Here is a 19,490-nt window from a genome sequence, read left to right on the forward strand (position 1 = left end):
AAAATGGCGTATGCTAACATGCCAAAGCTAATCTGCACGCTCTTTCTTTTACTGTCTATGCTCTTGACCCCCTGGCTTTTAGCCTAACATTAGTTCCTGGGGGAGTGGCCATGCATGACAGCGAAGGGCTATGAATTCTGGGAGTTGTTGGCTTTCATCCACATGAGCCAAATACCTTTTTGGCTTTTCTCGGTCAAGAAGGCACTGAAATCAAAAATGATTTCACATTGATATGAAAACACATTCATCTTTCCAGCGATGAAATTAATGTTTAACTGGGCAGTCGTGGCCTACTGGTTAGGGGTTTCGGCTTGTAACTGAAGGATTGCCGGTTCGAGCCCTGACCAGTGGGCCGCGGCTGAAGTGCCCTTGAGCAAGGCACCTAACCCCTCACTGCTCCCCGAGCGCCACTGTAGCAAGGCAGCTCACTGCTTCGGGATTAGTGTGTGCTTCACCTCACTGTGTGTTCACTAATTCACAGATAGGATAAATGCAGAGACCAAATTCTTTGTTTCCCCAAGTATATTTGGCCTATAAACCTGATTTACATTTGCACTCCTAAATTCAATGGGTGCATACAGAAGTACATTGTTCATTTGTAGGAAGGGGGTAATGTATGGTATGCGTATAGAATTCATAAAGTGTTGGTTTATTTTGACATTCAGACTCAAGTGTGCATTTCTGATGTGCAATTTTTACATCTTCATCATGCAAAAAAGATTTTGTATGTGTACATGTGTATTGTAAGACTTTTACTGTTTACTGTGATACATTTCTAAATTCTCTAAAAAAGAAACAGTGTATGTAGTTAATTTTGAAGGATGTTACACTGGACTTTCAGGTGGTTGCTGATTAATGCACTACATATTTTCACCTGGAGGTGGCACTGTTCACTCATAAATCAGCCAGTAAGACATTTTTTTAGTCATTTATAATTGAATGCATGACATTCATGGATATGACACTTCTCTGAAATATTTAAACACTGACAAAACAAATGTACTATGTAAAGGACTATAAAAACATCTTTTAAAACAAATCTATGAAAGCCAGATGTTATATCATAGTCTTTTACACTGCACACTCTCTTCAATGGTAAACACACGCCAGTCCTTTCAGATACAGTACTTTCCTGTGAAATGTCAAGTATTATGTCTTTGAAAAGAGGTGGAAAGTTCAATGCCTTTTACAGGTCAAAACCCTTTTTAATAAACAGAGCAAAAAGACTGTGGCCAGTGGGTGTCTGTGCATCAGTACTGTGTAAATACACCATGGAAACATTAATTGTGTGGTGGCTGCATAAATATGTGAGGTTGACAGTGTAACCGTGTTTATAGGATCTTCTACCAGTTCAGGAAAAGATGTTAAAACAAGACATCATCTACATAGAGTGGCACAGTATCTCCTTAGCTGCATTTGCATGTCCGTACAATCATATTTGATAGTTGCTCCACCTGTAAAATACAGACAGCATTTACATAGTGTGTTGAGATGTTATGCAGTACCTCCAGCTAATGTTAAAAGGTTCAATTTAATCCCTAAATGCTTTAGTTTATTTACAGCTATTTGGTCCTAAAAGCATCCGGTGTCTCTACCTTATGTTGTCTTCCCACGTAGTAGAGGATGGGAAGGGGGTCCATGACGTGTGGAACGCAGCAGGGTTGGGCCGAGGCCCCTGGGTTATGGTGCTTATACAGGGACAACACCTATCAACATATAGATACATATCAACATACAGGGACAACACCTATCAACATATAGATACATATCAACGTACAGGGACAACACCTATCAACATATAGATACATACTGTATCAACATACAGGGACAACACCTATCAACATATAGATACATATCAACATACAGGGACAACACCTATCAACATATAGATACATACTTTATCAACATACAGGGACAACACCTATCAACATATAGATACATATCAACGTACAGGGACAACACCTATCAACATATAGATACATACTGTATCAACATACAGGGACAACACCTATCAACATATAGATACATATCAACATACAGGGACAACACCTATCAACATATAGATACATACTTTATCAACATACAGGGACAACACCTATCAACATATAGATAACATATCAACATACAGGGACAACACCTATCAACATATAGATACATACTGTATCAACATACAGGTACAACACCTATCAACATACAGAGACAACACCTATCAACATACAGAGACAACACCTATCAACATATAGATACATACTGTATCAACATACATACAGGGACAACACCTATCAACATATATACATACTGTATCAACATACAGGGACAACACCTATCAACATATATACATATCAACATATAGTGACAACACCTATCAACATATATACATACTGTATCAACATACAGGGACAACACCTATCAACATATATACATATCAACATATAGGGACAACACCTATCAACATATATACATACTGTATCAACATACAGGGACAACACCTATCAACATTTATACATATCAACATACATGGACAATACCTATCAACATAGGCATAGATATCAACATACAGGGACAATACCTAGATATCAACAATATGCCTTTAATTTAGTCAATTGTTGCCTAGACTCTTTTTGTAGTGACTAGAGTGTATGTTTTCTCTAATTGTTTAAATGTGCAGCAGCAATCTGATGATTTTAGACTATATTTACTTACCTGAGCATATTTATTTACCTGAGCGTATTTGTTTACCTGAGCGTATTTATTTACCTAAGCGTATTTGTTTACCTGAGGGTATTTGTTTACTTGAGCATATTTATTTACCTGAGCATATTTGTTTACCTGAGCGTATATGTGAGCGTATTTGTTTACCTGAGCATTTTGTTTATCTGAGGTTATTTGTTTACCTGAGCATATTTGTTTACCTGAGCGTACTTGTTTACCTGAGCGTATTCGTTTACCTGAGCATATTTGTTTACCTGAGCGTATTTGTTTTCTGTGTTCCACACATAGGAACAGGAACCAATGCAGTAGTTGGCGTAGTAACCAGAGGGCTCATGAATCCATTTCCAGCCGAGATCTTTACGGAAATCAATGTACAGCTGTCTTACGCAGCAGTTCTCTGACTTCCTGTAGGATAAAACACAGGCTAATTTAAACATGAAAACAACAACAATATGAAGACTATTTCCTGTTTAGACATGAAAACAATAATAATATGAAGACTATTTCCTGTTTAGGTCATGGCATCACATCTTACTCTGAACAGGTTTCAGCAGTTGAAGTTTGACGCTTCCTTCGGGAATGCTGGTCATCCTGATTCTCCACAGGAAGTGACATCACTAAGATGTGAGGCTTCTGCATGTACATTGAGAGAGTCCCTGTGTCACCTCTGAGTTTGGCCATGCCTGTGTTGGGTGACATTAATGACATCAGTTCAACACCATGCTCGTATGTGGAGCTTCTTCAGCAGGTTTATGTATGTCCCATACCATGTTCATTATCTTTAACAGGTTTATGTATGTCCCATACCATGTTTAATATCTTCAACAGGATTATGTATGTCCCATACCATGTTTAATATCTTCAACAGGTTTGACATGTCCCATACCATGTTCATTATCTTCAGCAGTTTTATTACATGTCCCATACCATGTTTAATATCTTCAACAGGTTTATGACATGTCCCATACCATGTTCATTATCTTTAGCAGGTTTATTACATGTTCCATACCATGTTTAATATCTTCAACAGGTTTATGACATGTCCCATACCATGTTTAATATCTTCAACAGGTTTATGTATGTCTCATACCAGATATTGAGAAGAGGAAATCCTTATTTTTTTCACCACAGTCACAGTGCGGTTTGAACTGGAAACCTTGTTCCACATCTGGACAGATACAAGACCAAAGAAAGGTTAGCTCATAACTAACAGCAGATTTAGCTCATAACAGACTGCATATTTAGCTCATAACAGACTGCAGATAACAAACAACAGATCTAGCTCATAACAGACAGCAGATCTAGCACATAACAGCAGATTTAGCTCATAACAAACAGCAGATTTAGCTCATAACAGACAGCAGATTTAGCTCAAACAGCAGATTTAGCACATTGGCTATATCTTGTGTTTCTTTGTTTTCATGTCAAACTCAACATGAGCTGCTAAGGATAAAGGTGAAGATCAAGAGACCAAATATGGCATGGTGATTGGAGATGATTAAAGCCTTTTTTGGAAGTGTTTAATGATTTAGGACATTGATGATGATGATGACTTACCTGGTCCCTGAAGCCAGTCTCTCAGTGTTTGTGTCACATCAAAAGAGAGCCAGTGGTCCGCCAAGTCCCTGGACACGAAGCGCGAGGCGAGGTAGCGGGTCTGCAGACCGATGCCACGGTACAGCTCCAGCCTTTGCTCCGTCCCGTTGGGCATGTGCGGGTTCTTGATCTGAATCCGCAGTTCTGCCCGAGAGAGCTGGTCCGTCCCCAGACTGGACCTCATCTCAGTCAAGTTGAACAGGATCTGATACTTCGTACTGTTCTCACCTGATTAGAGAGATTGGACAAACAAGACAAGGCAAGTTTCTTAGTGCATTTTATACACACTTACATAAACAAAAGCAAAGAGTAATAGTAAAAAAACATAAAAGGGCAATAGTTAAAAGAATACCCCCCACACACACACACATACACCCCCACCAACACCCGCACACACACCATTTCATCACCCCCCCCCCCCCCCCCCCCCCACACACACACACACCATTTCATCATCCCCCTCCCACACACCCCATTACCCCCCCCTCCACCCCCACACACACACACAAAGTTGAGCCTGGCTCTTGAGCAAAAAAAAAATAATAATTAACTATCCTTTTATATGACAATAAACTACTTGAACTTGAACTTGAATAGTTTAAAAATAAAGTACAACTTGAACTTGAATGGTTTCAAAGTAAAGTACAATAGAATAATTCAAATAAAAAAACAAATAAAATAGACCATAAAATGGATTAAATCAAAAAGGCAGTCTAAAAGACACCTCAAGCACACACAAACACTACACCTGGAAATGTTTCCTCATCAAACTTACTCTTTGTTGAAGTTGAAGTCGTACCATTTAAAATGTCCTTGACAATAAAACAAACTAAATAAAATAAAAACAAAAGCAACTGCTTTCTTAAGAATGTATTGATTTGGGCATATTCTTGTTTTCTTGCCACTGCAAAGCAATCCTCAGGGGTGAGGTTTTCCATTTTAGCTCTTTTCCAGAGGTTCACCATGTCTGTCTGGTGCCGGGGCCCAAATTGACCCTGTATTGCACAGTAATTACACACTGATGAGACCGCCAGAGGCGCGAGCCAGATCACTCCACTTCTCGCCACCACAGCCTTCCGCCAGGCCCGCTCAATATTAGGGTTCCCCTAGCAATTACGTGTCCCCCTGCGGTCGTGTGGCTGGAAAGGCTGGAGATCAGGACAAGTAAATAGCTTATGAACGATGGGAGAGCCCTGAGAAGCCACACACACACACACGCACACACACACACACGCACACACACACACGCGCACACACACACACACACACACACACACACACACAGAGCCCTGAGAAGCCACACACGCACGCACGCACGCACACACACACACACACGCACACCAGGGTTGTGCACAATTCCAATTGCAATTCTGTTTCCTGTTTGCTACCTCAATTGAAATGCAAGTGAAATTCAAGAATTGAATTGGAATTTAAGAGCCAGTTTTAATTCAATTCTGGAATTTTGCACAAGCCTGGTATTGGGACAGCACTGCTGGTGGTTTTCCTTGAGAAATTGTTAATTCAGCTAAGCCAGCAAGACAGAAACACCCATGCACACGCGACCACAGCTAGCGTCCCAAATTATAGAGCATCTGCATCTTTAAACCACACCCTGTTTCTAAGTAAAAATATTCTAAGACCAGTTCAATTTCTCCCATGTCTACAATTCAATCTCTCAATATTTAATTTAGTTTATCTACTTTTTAAAGGTGCATTCTGTAATGTTTGTTATCTAAAAACTGCAACACTTGTGTAATTGGGAAGTAAATGACTTGCACCTCTAGTTTTCTATATATCTACCTCATTTCAAGTGTTTCCTTAGATCTCTTCAACTAGAATAATTATCGTCCAATTATTGTTATTATTGTTATTATTTTGTTTGTCAAAAGTGAATAGTTTGAGAGACTGCAGAGAAAATGTGACGTGAACAAGAAGCTGCTCACAGACATGATGCTCCACACACGATGCTCCACACACATGATGCTCACAGACATAAGACACAGTGTGTGTTTGGGGATGTGTGTGTTTGGGGATGGAGGACCTTGTGTTAGGACACAGTGTGTGTTTGTTAAGACACAGTGTGTGTTTAAAGATGGAGGATCTTGTGTTAGGATATAGTGTGTGTTTGGGAATGTGTGTGTTTGAGGATGTGTGTGTTTGAGGATGGAGGATCTTGTGTTAGGACACAGTGTGTGTTTGTTAAGACACAGTGTGTGTTTGGGGATGTAGGATCTTGTGTTATGCAGATAGGAGTCCGTGTATACAGGAACTGAGTCACTCACGCTACATGCGGAGTACCGGCTTCCTTCCTCTCCAGATAATCGGCATGAACACACACACACACACACACACACAGAAACAGACACATTCTTATCGACAGATATATATAAACCACACACACACAGAAACAGAAACAGACACACGCTTATCGACAGACATATATAAACCACACACACACACACACAGACACACACAGAAACAGACACATGCTTATCGACAGACATATATAAACCACACACACACACACACAGAAACAGACACATGCTTATCGACAGACATGTATAAACTACACACACGCACACACACACACACACACACACACACACACACACACAGAAACAGACACACGCTTATCGACAGACATATATAAACCACACACACACACACACACACACAGAAACAGACACATGCTTATCGACAGACATATATAAACCACACACACACACACACACACACAGAAACAGACACATGCTTATCGACAGACATGTATAAACTACACACACGCACACACACACACACAGAAACAGACACACGCTTATCGACAGACATATATAAACCACACACACACACACGCACACGCACACACACACACACAGACACACACACACACACACGCTTATCGACAGACATATATAAACCACACACACACACACACACACACACGCTTATCGACAGACATATATAAACCACACACACACACACATAGACAAACAAACACACACTTATCGACCGACATATACAGTATAAACCACACACACACACACAGAGACGGAGGGAGAGAGGGAGAGAGAGAGAAACACACACACACACACTTCATGTTTTTCTGTGTAAATGTTTCTTATTGTATCTGCACACTGTTGCTTGTATCTGCACATGTGCACGTATGACCCCACAGGCGCCTGTACTCACGCTGTTTCATGCTGAATTTGTGCACCTCTTTGGCATAGTACGTGCCCTCGTCCTCGTCCAGAGCCCAGGCTGCCCCCATGTGCTGCCTGTGCTCCGCTCCCAGCTGGACGGTGCTGTTGTAGACGGACAGGAGAGTGACCGGCACCTGCTCGCCCCCCCCGCTCCTCCTGCTCCTCCTCCAGCTCTGGCTCTCTGGGCAGACGCAGCTTGCTGAGGATCTGCCCGCGGATGGCTTCGATCCTCTTCCTCCGCATCAGGTCCACGTCCAGGGGTCTGCAGGTGGACAGGGCGGCGCTGTGGAGGACGCAGGTTAGCACACAGAGCCCGGCGAGGAGCGCAGTTGCCGCTCTCATTCTCCGCGCTCGATGACCACGACCACGGCTCTTTGGTGTTGAGGGAAATCAGACCAAGACGAGAGTCCTGGGTCAAATCAGCCGCTTGGCTTGCTGCTCCGACATGTTGAAGTAAAGATCCCCTTGCCGTTCCTCAGAAGCGCTCATTTGATATTCCATGTTCGGACTGCAAGGGTGGAAATCCCACCAATTGATACCAACAAATTGCAATTCAATGGCTTTTCTCCTTTAAAAAAACAAAATGCAACAAATTCAACAAATGCATGCAAAATAGGCTTCAATGTATGCACTAAACATGCCACCAGTAAATAAATTCAGTGAGGCAAGATTGAGTAAGATAAAATACTGTAAAAGTTTGGTAGCTCTTATATTTCAGCTGGCAAAATCAGCTCACTATCTCGTAAGCTATTTTGGGGCTAATGATTTAGACTTGAAACAGAGGAAAAGCAGCAGCCAAAACTTCCTGTGCTTCCCCTTGGGGACACTTCCCTGGTGGGATGTACTCACACTGAGGGAAATTACGGATGATTTTAGACAAACTTCTATCTTGTTTGAATTCCTTTAACTGTACAAAAACAGAATATGCTCAATATGTACAGAGTAAACAAATAGTAAACTAAAAACAAAGAAATACACAATATATACACATTATATATATATATATATATATATATATATATATTCTCATTCATTTAAATTCACTGTATGAACTTTGAAAGTCTAAACTTATCTGTGGAGAATATTCCCCAGGGGTTACTTGGCCACATGTGTATCCAGCAGCCAGTCTCCTGATTGCACACTTGCCTGTGTGTTCTCCCCAGAATACAGCTGTCCTAAAGCCAAAGCCACTCTACACTGCAGCTGATTGCACACTTGCCTGTGTGTTCTCCCTAGACCCCAGCGGTCCAGCAGCCAGTCTCCTGATTGCACACTTGCCTGTGTGTTCTCCCTAGAATACAGCGGTCCTGCAGCCAAAGCCACTCTACACTGCAGCTGATGAGACCCACTCCTCCCAGGCACAAAGTCAGCATCTATTCCCACCCTTTTTCTTTGGGGGCCTCAACTATTGGCTGGGAATCTGACCGGAACTAACAGACAAACAAGGAAGAAAACATTCTAAAGCCATGCGTCTGAGAACGGCTATAGGCAGTAAAACCGTATGTCTGAGGATGCTATATGCAATAAAACCGTATGTCTGAGGATGCTATGTGCTGTAAAACTGCTTAAACAATTTATAGCTTATTTATGATGTCAGCATACAGGGCTCTCAAGGATTTCCCAGAGAGGTAACATACTACATGACTGTAGTCATTGATTACTTACTTACAATTACTACAAGTTGTCAAATCTGCCATTCAGTATTGAAGAATGGATAGACATATGGATTAAATACATGCATGCAGGGATGGATTAATTCACATCAACTCAACAACAAAACACCTGAGGTAACCAGGCTAGGCCACTGAAGAATTGAATTTTAAGGATCCAATAGTCTTTTTCTTGAAACTTCAAACGGACAAAAACTCTGGTTCAGGCTGAAACATTTTTATTACATAAACAATGGTCATTTAAAAAAAACTCAACACAATAAAACAATGCCGTAGAAATGTGTTGTTAAAATGCTGTAGAAATGTGTTTTAAAAGCTATACAATTTAAAAGCTCTGGGTTATATAAACGTAACATAAAAACATGATCAGTCGTGACGAGAAGGCATAAATGGCTTGCAAAATATTTCTGTAGGGCCCCTGGATCTGACTAGCCGAGCACCTTTGAAGTACCAAGTACCACGACTCCTCCAACTGAACATTTGGTGTTTATATATAACCCTCTTGGGTTACTGATGATACACAATACCAAATGGCATTCATATGATACTCAATACCAAATGCCATTCTTCAGCCAACATCTCTCTCCGTATGTTGGAATGTCTTCTCAGCATGGCATTCTCATAGTCCACGCCTTCAGCTCTCAATGCCATATCTGTCGAAATGACGCAGAATGATGCCCAGTTCCACCTCTACGACGCCCATGGCGACTGTGTGCAGGCGATATCGGTCAGCTCCACTGTAGATGAGGTCTGGCGATCGCAGTTGTGGTCCACCACCAACAAACATCTGGGCCAGCTGTTCCTGCCAGGACCCCAGGGGCCGCCACGTCACACACTGCAGGCGATGGTGACCCGGGCTGGACGGTATGTGGCAGTAGCCGTAACCGTAAAGTTCACAACGGCCAAAGGAGTCCTGGTGCCACACCTGCACGTGTAGCTTAGGCCAACCTAGAGACGGCACAAGTTTACAGTTAGCTTAGTAGCTTAGGCCAACCTAGAGACGGCACAAGTTTACAGTTAGCTTAGTAGCTTAGGCCAACCTAGAGACGGCACAAGTTTACAGTTAGCTTAGTAGCTTAGGCCAACCTAGAGACGGCACAAGTTTACAGTTATCTTAGTACAGGGTTCTTGCAGGTTTCAGTAAGTCAAATTAAAGACCTTTTTAAGACATTTTAAGACCATAAAGATTGAAATTTAAGACCTACACGACGCATTACCAAAAAATATTCAAATCAAAGAAATTCTGAAAAAATCATTGAAAAGTCGTTGAAAAAGGATGAATTAAATGTACAGATAAAGCAATCAAACTAGTAACCTTCCACACCCAACATCTACAACCCAACTGATTTTTGCATTGCTCACTTGTAGTATACTCAAGGAAAAATATCCGTGTCACGTACCAAATGCCCTAAACCTTAAGCCCAAAATGAAAATAATTTAAAACAAACTAGCCCTCAAATAGAATAGATTGCATCAAGGAAGTCAAAAATGAGACTGGAGTTGAAACTGGGTGTGAAAGTGTGTTTTGGTGGACACTCTGCACTTGTCTGCGTGTGTGTGTGTGTCAGGGTTTCCGTTGTCCGGTAATTACCGGACATTGGCCGGAAAAAAAATGAAATGTCCGACAAAATTAAATCTCTCCGGTCAAATTGTCCGATTGAAATTGGCTAATAATCCCGTCCCCTAACGCAATCTGAATTTGAGAATAAGCCTTAATATGTAAGCCTATATTATACGTCCTCTGGCTATGTTTTTAAATGAACAGGCTCTACCGTTTGAAAAGTGAGCTATTAAACAACACACATAGCCTATGCTGCATTTCAAATAGGAAGCGCACGCTTAAAATGTCTATGTTAAACAACGAACAAATGAGTGAGGCGGTTCAAACATGGCCAGGCCCAGAGGCCAGACGCGATGGATGATAAATTGGTAACGTCTGAAGCCTGTCCGGTCAACTCCACCACCCCCAGATAAAAAGCAGAAGTGTCGGGCGTAGGCCTATCTGTCGGAATCAGTGACGTTGGAAGTGGAGTTGCGGGGGTGCACTTGAAAGAGCGAAACCGGAGCTTTTGAATGATGTTAGCGGCTAGTGCTGATAAACAGTTTGCATTTTGCGGCTAGCTTATGTTTCTCTGCATGCTCTGGCTTGTGACTCCAGCACCTTCACACCCAGAGTCCCTAACTGAATAGTTTTTTTGCAAAGTGCAGCGAGCCTCATACCCGGAGCTGGGTACCACTTGTAACCAACAGCAGACATCACTGTGATCTAGCCAGTGTTGCCACAGTTACCTTGGAAAAGTAATCTGATTACTCCTTTAAAACGTAACTTAGTTATTTTTAAAATCAAGTAATCAGTAAAGTAATGGAGTTAGATTACAAGTTACTTTATTAGTTACTTTCAGCAGCTGCCGACAACACCCCCCGCCACCTCAACATAAAAATGACAACCGGTTTTGCCAATACTCACTTTATTGGAGTGCATTTTAACAGTAAGGTCAACAATGTATAGCAGACATCCCAACCTGCCCTTTAGCCTACTTAGATACTGAAATTCAGATGTTTGTGCAATAATGTCTAGTCAGTACACCAAATAAGGAAGGCCTATAGATAGAAATTGTGATGATAAAATATGTAGATTTTGGTAGTTTGGGCTTTTCATTTTCAAAAAGAAAACAAACGGGAGAGCGCGGTGTTTGCAAAGAAAAGGCTTTTCATGTAGCCTTGGCAACTAGCCATCTAGTATAGGCCTGAATAATAGCAAATTAAATGACACTTGTTAAACTCACCTCAACAAGTCTTTTGCAGCCATGGGCAATGCTACAAACAGTGCAGTGTGCAAGACTCATGTTTTACTCTTATGAGACAAGGGTACACTTTTGTGTAGTCTGATGTGAAATGGGTCTTAAATTATCCTTTTTGGAGGCCACTGACTGCCATGACGCTCCTGTTCCTAGATACACTGAACTGATTAATTTAGTTCAGGAGAAAAAAGATAAAAGCCCACCTACACTGAAAATTGATTGGTTGATTTAGCAAAACAGGCCAGGATGCTCTGTCTTGGTTGTGCTTCAGGCACACACGCACCACCCCTCTCTCTCTCCCTCTCCGTCGTATGCGCGCTAAACTCAGACGCACACGCGATTTGAATTCCCGGTCTTGTTCGTTCTAGATTCCGGGAGATTTTATCTAATTTGCGGGCGTCAGGAAGCCGCTATCGGGAGACTCCCAGAACTTCGGGAGACTTGGGATGTGTAGCTAGACAGCACTTTGTCACCAGCACAGAGTGTACAACGTACCTTAATGTTGTCATGTTTAGCGGACACAAACTCAAAATAATGACTGTATAGCTAAAATGCGCATCTCTCTCCTCCCTCTATTGTTGTTTATGTTTGTGTTGCTGCGTGGTATTACACGTGAGTCATCATGCTGAAAATGTGAGTGTTAATCCCCGAGCAGGTATTGCATTTATCACGGGATTTGTAGATTTATCACTGCGTAGGCTACGTACCAACACCAATATCCCCCAGAAAGAACTACAACACACTGAACCAATGTTCTGAGCATTCTGCTGGTTTTGTTACAATGGTAGCAAAGACGCTAGAGCTCTGCTTTGCAAGCTACGACTCAATACTTTTTTGCTACTTTGTAATAACTTTCTGTGGCCAGCGTTTCTGGAGATGAACAATGGTAAAATATTTTTTAGACCTGACTAAATTAGACCTCGGAATGAAAATCTGGCCTTTTTAAGACGTTTTCAGGCCCTAAATTTAAAGTTCTGAATTTTAGACTTTTTAAGACCCCGCGGGAACCCTGTTAGTAGCTTAGGCCAACCTAGAGAGGGCACAAGTTTACAGTTAGCTTAGGCCAACCTAGATACGGCACAAGTTTACAGTTAGCTTACAGTTAGCTTAGGCCAACCTAGAGACTGTACAAGTTTACAGATAGCTTAGGCCAACCTAGAGAAGGTACAAGTTTACAGTTAGCTTAGGCCAACCTAGAGAGGGTACAAGTTTACAGTTAGCTTAGGCCAACCTAGATACGGTACAAGTTTACAGTTAGCTTAGGCCAACCTAGAGAGGGTACAAGTTTCTATCAAAAATGTCAAGGCATGCTTAGCCTACATAGCCAGCAGCAATATCCATATAATAATTGTAATGTTGTGATCATTATTCCGATTGCTACTATTATAAAGTGGAGCAACAGTTTGACCATGTAAAGGGGAAATGGGAATGAGAACTGTTTGGAATCAACATAAAGACACAGTAGTCTATTTTGGACCATTCAACTGTTTCATTAGCCCAGTGTTTCTCAAACTTTTTTTTTCTGGGGACCCACTTTTTAAAAATGACAGACTATCGCGACCCAACTCGTGACTGTGGCAGTTAACAAACTAGATCAGCGGCTCTCAAACGTTTTCTTTCCCCACTTTGATCAAGGGGGCATTCTCGAGCCCCACCTGTCCCTCCACCTGTCCCCCCACCTGTCCCTCCACCTGTCCCCCCACCTGTCCCTCCACCTGTCCCCCCACCTGTCCCCCCACCTGTCCCTCCACCTGTCCCCCCACCTGTCCCTCCACCTGTCCCCCCACCTGTCCCTCCACCTGTACCTCCACCTGTCCCTCCACCTGTCCCTCCACCTGTCCCTCATCGCTCTAAGAAGCTTAAAATTGTCAAATTTATTGAAATAATGACAAGTTCTAAATATATCCTCTTCAACAGAGTTAAAATCAGCTGGTGCTGCAGATATAATAATAAATAAATACATAACACACATATTTCTGTTTTCCAGCAACATATTAAGGCAGCCGTGGCCCACTGGTTAGCACTCTGGACTTGTAACCGGAGGGTTGTCGGTTCGAGCCCCGACCAGTGGGCCGCGGCTGAAGTGCCCTTGAGCAAGGCACCTAACCCCTCACTGCTCCCCGAGCGCCGCCGTTGTAGCAGGCAGCTCACTGCGCCGGGATTAGTGTGTGCTTCACCTCACTGTGTGTACACTGTGTGCTGTTTGTGTTTCACTAATTCACCGATTGGGTTAAATGCAGAGACCAAATTTCCCTCACGGGATCAAAAAAGTATATATACTTACTTATACATACTTTATATTAGGAAGCATAGGCCATTTTACAGCATTGTACAATATATTCAATGAAATGCCAACATGCTGCATTAAATGGATCTATAATCCAGTAATACTGAGCACTGCTGGTTGGGAAATATCGTCAAGAAATGTTCATTCATGAACGTGCTTGCAGATTCAAACATGCGCTCTTCCTCCAAGAAGAGGCGACTCGGAGCTCAAACACGCGCGACAGCACTTTACCTCGGGAAAGCCACCTTGCCTCGCTGTGAAACAGTACAGCCTTTTGGTCAGCTACCATCTCTTCACAAAGTGCGGAGAATAGACGCGCTTTTAAGGGCCGAGTTTTGATGAAATTCACCACTCTCACAACAACGTTCAAAATCTCATGTAGGTCGGGACTAACTAAGCTGCCTTGACACGAGCGCTTCCCTGTGAATAACACAGTGCGTCCATTGCGCATCGGGTGCTACCTGGGCCGCTACAGATAAAAAATAAATAAAAAAAACTCCTGCTTTTCACGTCAGTTCGCGCTCCACCTGGCACGTCTCCGCGACCCAGTAGTGGGTCGCGACCCACAGTTTGAGAAACGCTGCATTAGCCTAAGTTATGGCCTGTTATTCAATTAAATTTGCATTTGTATGATGTAAATGATAACATTCATTTTTTGTGATTTTTTTCTCATGTACATTCTTCAGCCAAAAATAGCAAATGCTCAAATTTCATGTAATCATTTATACCATACTATCACATTGGCGTTATGGATGTTACAAAAAACGTAATTTTCCATGGACTTGCCCTTTACAGTTTGGCAATGTTTATGTAATAAATATATAATATATGGGCAATGGTTAGTGGAACCAAGACATGTTGACATTCTGTTACACACATTACCTCATGATGTGCACTTCAATGCCCTTAGACTACTTTGACAAGATTAACAGTACGCCGATGTTACAGACGCTACACAAGCTAGGCCTACAGTACATAAAGCGGATCTCTCTGCTACACAAGCTAGGCCTACAGTACCGGTACATAAAGTGGATCTCTGCTACACAAGCTAGGCCTACAGTACATAAAGCGGATCTCTGCTACACAAGCTAGGCCTACAGTACCGGTACATAAAGCGGATCTCTGCTACACAAGCTAGGCCTACAGTACCGGTACATAAAGCGGATCTCTGCTTACCCTGGAGACCCTTGGTGGTATAGTGGAGGTCCATTGGGTGGCTCCAATAGGCCATTTCTCCAGTCTGGGGGAAGTCTACTTGGGTCTGACCCTCCCTGAGGCCAGACAGAAGTCTCCATGCGCCGCCTTGCATGAGCAGAGAGAGAGACATTATTGGTACATTTGGTAAGTTACTACTTTACCTTCAAGTGTGTCACTGTAAGTTAGGTCACCGGTTCACTCACCTGTATGGACTCCCCACTTGCAAAAGAGACTGCTTTGAGGAAATCCGCTCGCTCCAATGATCTGGCCAATTATATGCAGCTCTGCCATAAGCTAACCTGGACTTTCACTATACAAGGAGACGATAGTATTAACGTTACATTACAATACAATACTTACAGAGAAAGGCTAACTTCTGGTAAGAGTCATTTAAAGTTTAATGACAGTTATGTTAGCTAATGATGTATTTATTGAATTCATATCAACATACGGAAATAATCAGTAAGATAGCATAATAATATCATTTCACTTTAGAATGGTGAATCGATAGCTTTGGCAGCAGCTTAACACAATGACGTTCACGTTAACGTTAGAGCAGCTAAGCTTAACTGATAACTGTTGTTGGGCTATGTGGTGCAGTAAGTTAAGGCAAACCATTACCTTATATTAATCTATATTAAATATAAAAACGTTACCGTTACTCGTTGTCATTATTAGTTAACGATTCAGTCAGTTCAACAGGTTCATAGAAGCTACAAGGGAAAGCAACTCTGGAAGCTTAACCTTACTTACATGAGCTAGGTTAACGTTAAGATTAGCTTAAACACCTTACACTTTGTGATAAAGTCAACGGTGAGATGATAATCTTGGAGGGACATACCTGGAATCTCGGAATTTCCATAAAATGCTCCTCCCTGAAAACGATCTAATTTCCAAGAAGCTGTCCTGAAGTCATTTAAATAAATCAGAGAAACATGACAAGCTAACTAAAGGCGAAATAGAAAGGTTTTTAATGACGCCCTGTTGTCGCCACGAGCAACCAGATAATCTTCTTCTAGTTGCTTATACAAAATATAGCGCTTTATCGCCACCATCTGGACCGGAGGCAGAGTGAAGTATAGACATCCTGATCTCTCTATTACATTATGACAGTTTTTCTCAGTCGCTTTTGCGCTTTTCTCAGATCAGAATGTTCTCAAAATTCTCATAACTAGACTATTAGTTCAACCTCCACAACATTTAGTAATTTGTGCACATCATAGTAGCAATTTCTCCTTTCTCTGAACAAATGCTTTTGAACATCAGTAGCTTTGTCATGAAAATGAACTAGGCTATACTTATGGATACTGAATAGTCGTTCCCAATAAAACTAATAGTCCTCATTTCATTGCTTGAGTCATTACATACAAAATTGGTGAACTAGTTATCAAATTCTGTCACAATGCTGTAGAATTGCAGTAAAACTGACACGTACATATTCAGTGTCTTGTACTCACTTACTCCCCTAACTACAGCCATTTGTAGTTTTCAAATGGCTGTACAAGTACTGTATAGTGCTGTCTTGAGCATTTTCAGGTAGTGTCACCGAGTTCTGACCTTTTTTTGCATGGGAAAACACTGAGAGCATAAACTGTCGTAATGAAAACATGACAGAGCCATTTGACTATCTTGTTCATAAACAATGGCATCAAGACTTCTCATTTTGATGACACTGGCAGTTTCATTGATATAAATACTTGCTTTTGAGGAATGGACTATCCATTTTGAGCAAGTGACGTTGCTTTTGCAGGTTATCCACTAGGTTTTGCAGTTTGCACTAATTGTTTTGAGAAATGCACTGCTGTGCAAATGTTAATAGTGATGTGAGAAAAGCACCAAAGCGACTGAGAAAAAACTGTAACTGATAGGCCTAACAAGATTGTATGCCCCTCAAGAGCTGCAAGAAAAACATCAGTTGAAAGTACGTAAGGATGTTGGTGTGCGCAAGGAACTTGTGCCATCGCACACCAACATTTTAGAAAGGAAAAAAACAACAACTGTAAGTTAGTCAGGATAGCTGTAGCCTCTCTATTGATTTCATTCCCCTCCCTGTCTGTTCTTAAAGGTGGCTTTGTGTTGGGCTACTGCTGCTGTAGGCTGCTTGTTATTCTCCTCTAGCACAAGCCTAACAATAACATTTATTGGCTGTCTCTAAGTATAAGATGAGCGTTTCTCACATTAAGATTATTAGGCTATTATAAGGCTATTCAATCTCAAGTGTAGTATCAAGTGTAGTGGCAGGCACTTGCACAAGCATTCATTCTGTGTTCTGTCTCCACAGGCATTGGCTGTTCCATTTAATTGTGTCAGCTACTCCATCACCATGTTGGCTGATACACCAAAGCACAGGCTGATGATGATGGTTGTCCCTCTTACCTGAGCAGGCCAAGGGTACAGTTGCTTTTGCATTTTAACTGTAGATAGACATGGTATTCTGTTGCATATTGCATAATGTTGTTGTTTCAAGTATTTATTTTTTGTTAAACTGTCTCTTACTGCCTCTAGTCTTTAACAAACATGTTTCTAGAACATAAAGGGAGTGGCATTGTACAGCAGGGAGATCATACCTTTATGAATAATTCATATGTGATGGGAATGGGCGCTACAGATGGGAAATATCAGTGTGTTCACAGAGCAGCTCACATCAGAGAGGCTTGGTGCAGTAGCCTAGATATGCTGCTAAACAACACAAATCCATTCACAGAGGACACGCTGAATCCCAAAGACTGATCAACACATATTACGCAATTTTGCTGGTCTACTGTACCAGTGTCTTTCAGTGAGAGACATCTTACTCTTTAATATACATGCACTGTCTTGTCATTTAATCGCTTTTGAACCAAATTTGATCAACAGTTTTGCCTGAAATTGTGTGCACACACATCATAGCAAACATCTGGTATTCTTTTCCTTTAGTACCCTATAGATAGTACCCTATAGATAGTACCCTATAGATAGCACCCTATAGATAGTACCCTATGGATAGTACCTTAGTCATAGTAGGCTGCCCTATGGATAGCACCCTATGGATAGCACCCTATGGATAGTACTAATGGTGGTAGTGATAGCACCCTATGGATAGCACCCTATGGATAGTACCTTAGTCATAGTAGGCTGCCCTATGGATAGCACCCTATGGATAGCACCCTATGGATAGCACCCTATGGATAGTACTAATGGTGGTAGTGATAGTACCCTATGGATAGCACCCTATGGATAGCACTAATGGTGGTAGTGATAGCACCCTATGGATAGCACCCTATGGATAGCACCCTATGGATAGTACTAATGGTGGTAGTGATAGTACCCTATGGATAGCACCCTATGGATAGCACTAATGGTGGTAGTGATAGCACCCTATGGATAGTACCCTATAGATAGTACACTCTCTCTTAATGAGCAAGTAAGAAAGACAACAAAGACAGACTGGAATGAGGTAGCGAAGGCAGTATATGCAAGTGCTAGTGGAAATTACCTTATTTATTTAGAGCACAATGCTGGCATGCAGCCTCTGTCCTTTGGTCTGTGCAATTGGTTGTGACTGGCCTGCAATCCCAATTCAAGCTAATCTGCATAGCACACAGACATCTGCACACGTGCAGCCGAGCTTCCTGCCTGTAATCTGGAGTCCTTGCAGCAGGATATGCGCTCTGTTTTTAAACACAATGTGGTAAGGCCATACGTCACCAACATGATACAGTCCCACTGGTCTGGGGTTGCACTGGTCATTTGTTTTGAGCAGATTTCCAGCAATAATATGATTAAGAGGTTTTCTACTCCCCACAAGCCATATAGGCCTACATCTCAGTTAATGTTGAGACAATGTAAAATAGGCACAATATCCTTACTATATTGGAGTTGTTTTTTTGCTCAGCTAAAACATGGGCAACTGACAAGGCACACCACACAAAGTACATCTCATCCCCAACTAGATCAGCAAAGTCAATTTAATGCCCAACGTGTTACTTTGCTTGTTGCTGGTCAATGAAATTAAGGTCCGGAACCCTGAGACGCATGCTGTCTGTTC

General features: G+C 41.8%; 2 protein-coding genes across 3 annotated transcripts; both read right to left on the reverse strand.

Annotated features, from left to right (window-relative positions):
• Nucleotides 1-628: 628 nt before the first annotated feature.
• tgfb1b (transforming growth factor, beta 1b) lies at nucleotides 629-8,419 on the reverse strand. Its single transcript, XM_042092063.1, is given in 9 exon segments — nucleotides 629-1,454; nucleotides 1,596-1,706; nucleotides 2,967-3,117; nucleotides 3,248-3,395; nucleotides 3,803-3,880; nucleotides 4,270-4,536; nucleotides 7,498-7,651; nucleotides 7,653-8,076; nucleotides 8,358-8,419. Coding segments are annotated over 8 exon segments (1,155 nt in total). The 5' UTR covers nucleotides 7,851-8,076; nucleotides 8,358-8,419; the 3' UTR covers nucleotides 629-1,406.
• Nucleotides 8,420-9,379: 960 nt separating this feature from the next.
• b9d2 (B9 domain containing 2) lies at nucleotides 9,380-19,101 on the reverse strand. 2 transcript variants are annotated; one of them, XM_042092078.1, is made up of 4 exons: nucleotides 18,939-19,101; nucleotides 15,667-15,773; nucleotides 15,443-15,568; nucleotides 9,380-10,126 (listed from the first exon to the last, which is right to left on the reverse strand). In XM_042092078.1, the coding sequence occupies exons 2-4, from the start codon at nucleotides 15,752-15,754 to the stop codon at nucleotides 9,813-9,815; spliced, it is 528 nt and encodes a 175-aa protein (XP_041948012.1). In that variant the 5' UTR covers nucleotides 15,755-15,773; nucleotides 18,939-19,101; the 3' UTR covers nucleotides 9,380-9,812. The 2 variants fall into 2 exon arrangements, with proteins under 2 accessions (XP_041948012.1, XP_041948011.1); XM_042092077.1 differs by lacking the exon at nucleotides 18,939-19,101 and adding an exon at nucleotides 16,305-16,539.
• Nucleotides 19,102-19,490: the final 389 nt, after the last annotated feature.

This window comes from Alosa sapidissima, chromosome 5 (assembly GCF_018492685.1).
Source record: "Alosa sapidissima isolate fAloSap1 chromosome 5, fAloSap1.pri, whole genome shotgun sequence".
Classification (NCBI taxonomy): domain Eukaryota; kingdom Metazoa; phylum Chordata; class Actinopteri; order Clupeiformes; family Clupeidae; genus Alosa; species Alosa sapidissima.

Bases quoted from the DNA above. Each gene is read 5' to 3' on its own strand.
- b9d2 (XM_042092078.1), bottom strand. From the start codon at position 15,754: ATGGCAGAGCTGCATATAATTGGCCAGATCATTGGAGCGAGCGGATTT. The intron at 15,569-15,666 runs GTGAGTGAACCG...TGCTCATGCAAG, and splicing joins CAAGTGGGGAGTCCATACAG to GCGGCGCATGGAGACTTCTG. The intron at 10,127-15,442 runs GTAAGCAGAGAT...TGCCGTCTCTAG, and splicing joins TACCACCAAGGGTCTCCAGG to GTTGGCCTAAGCTACACGTG.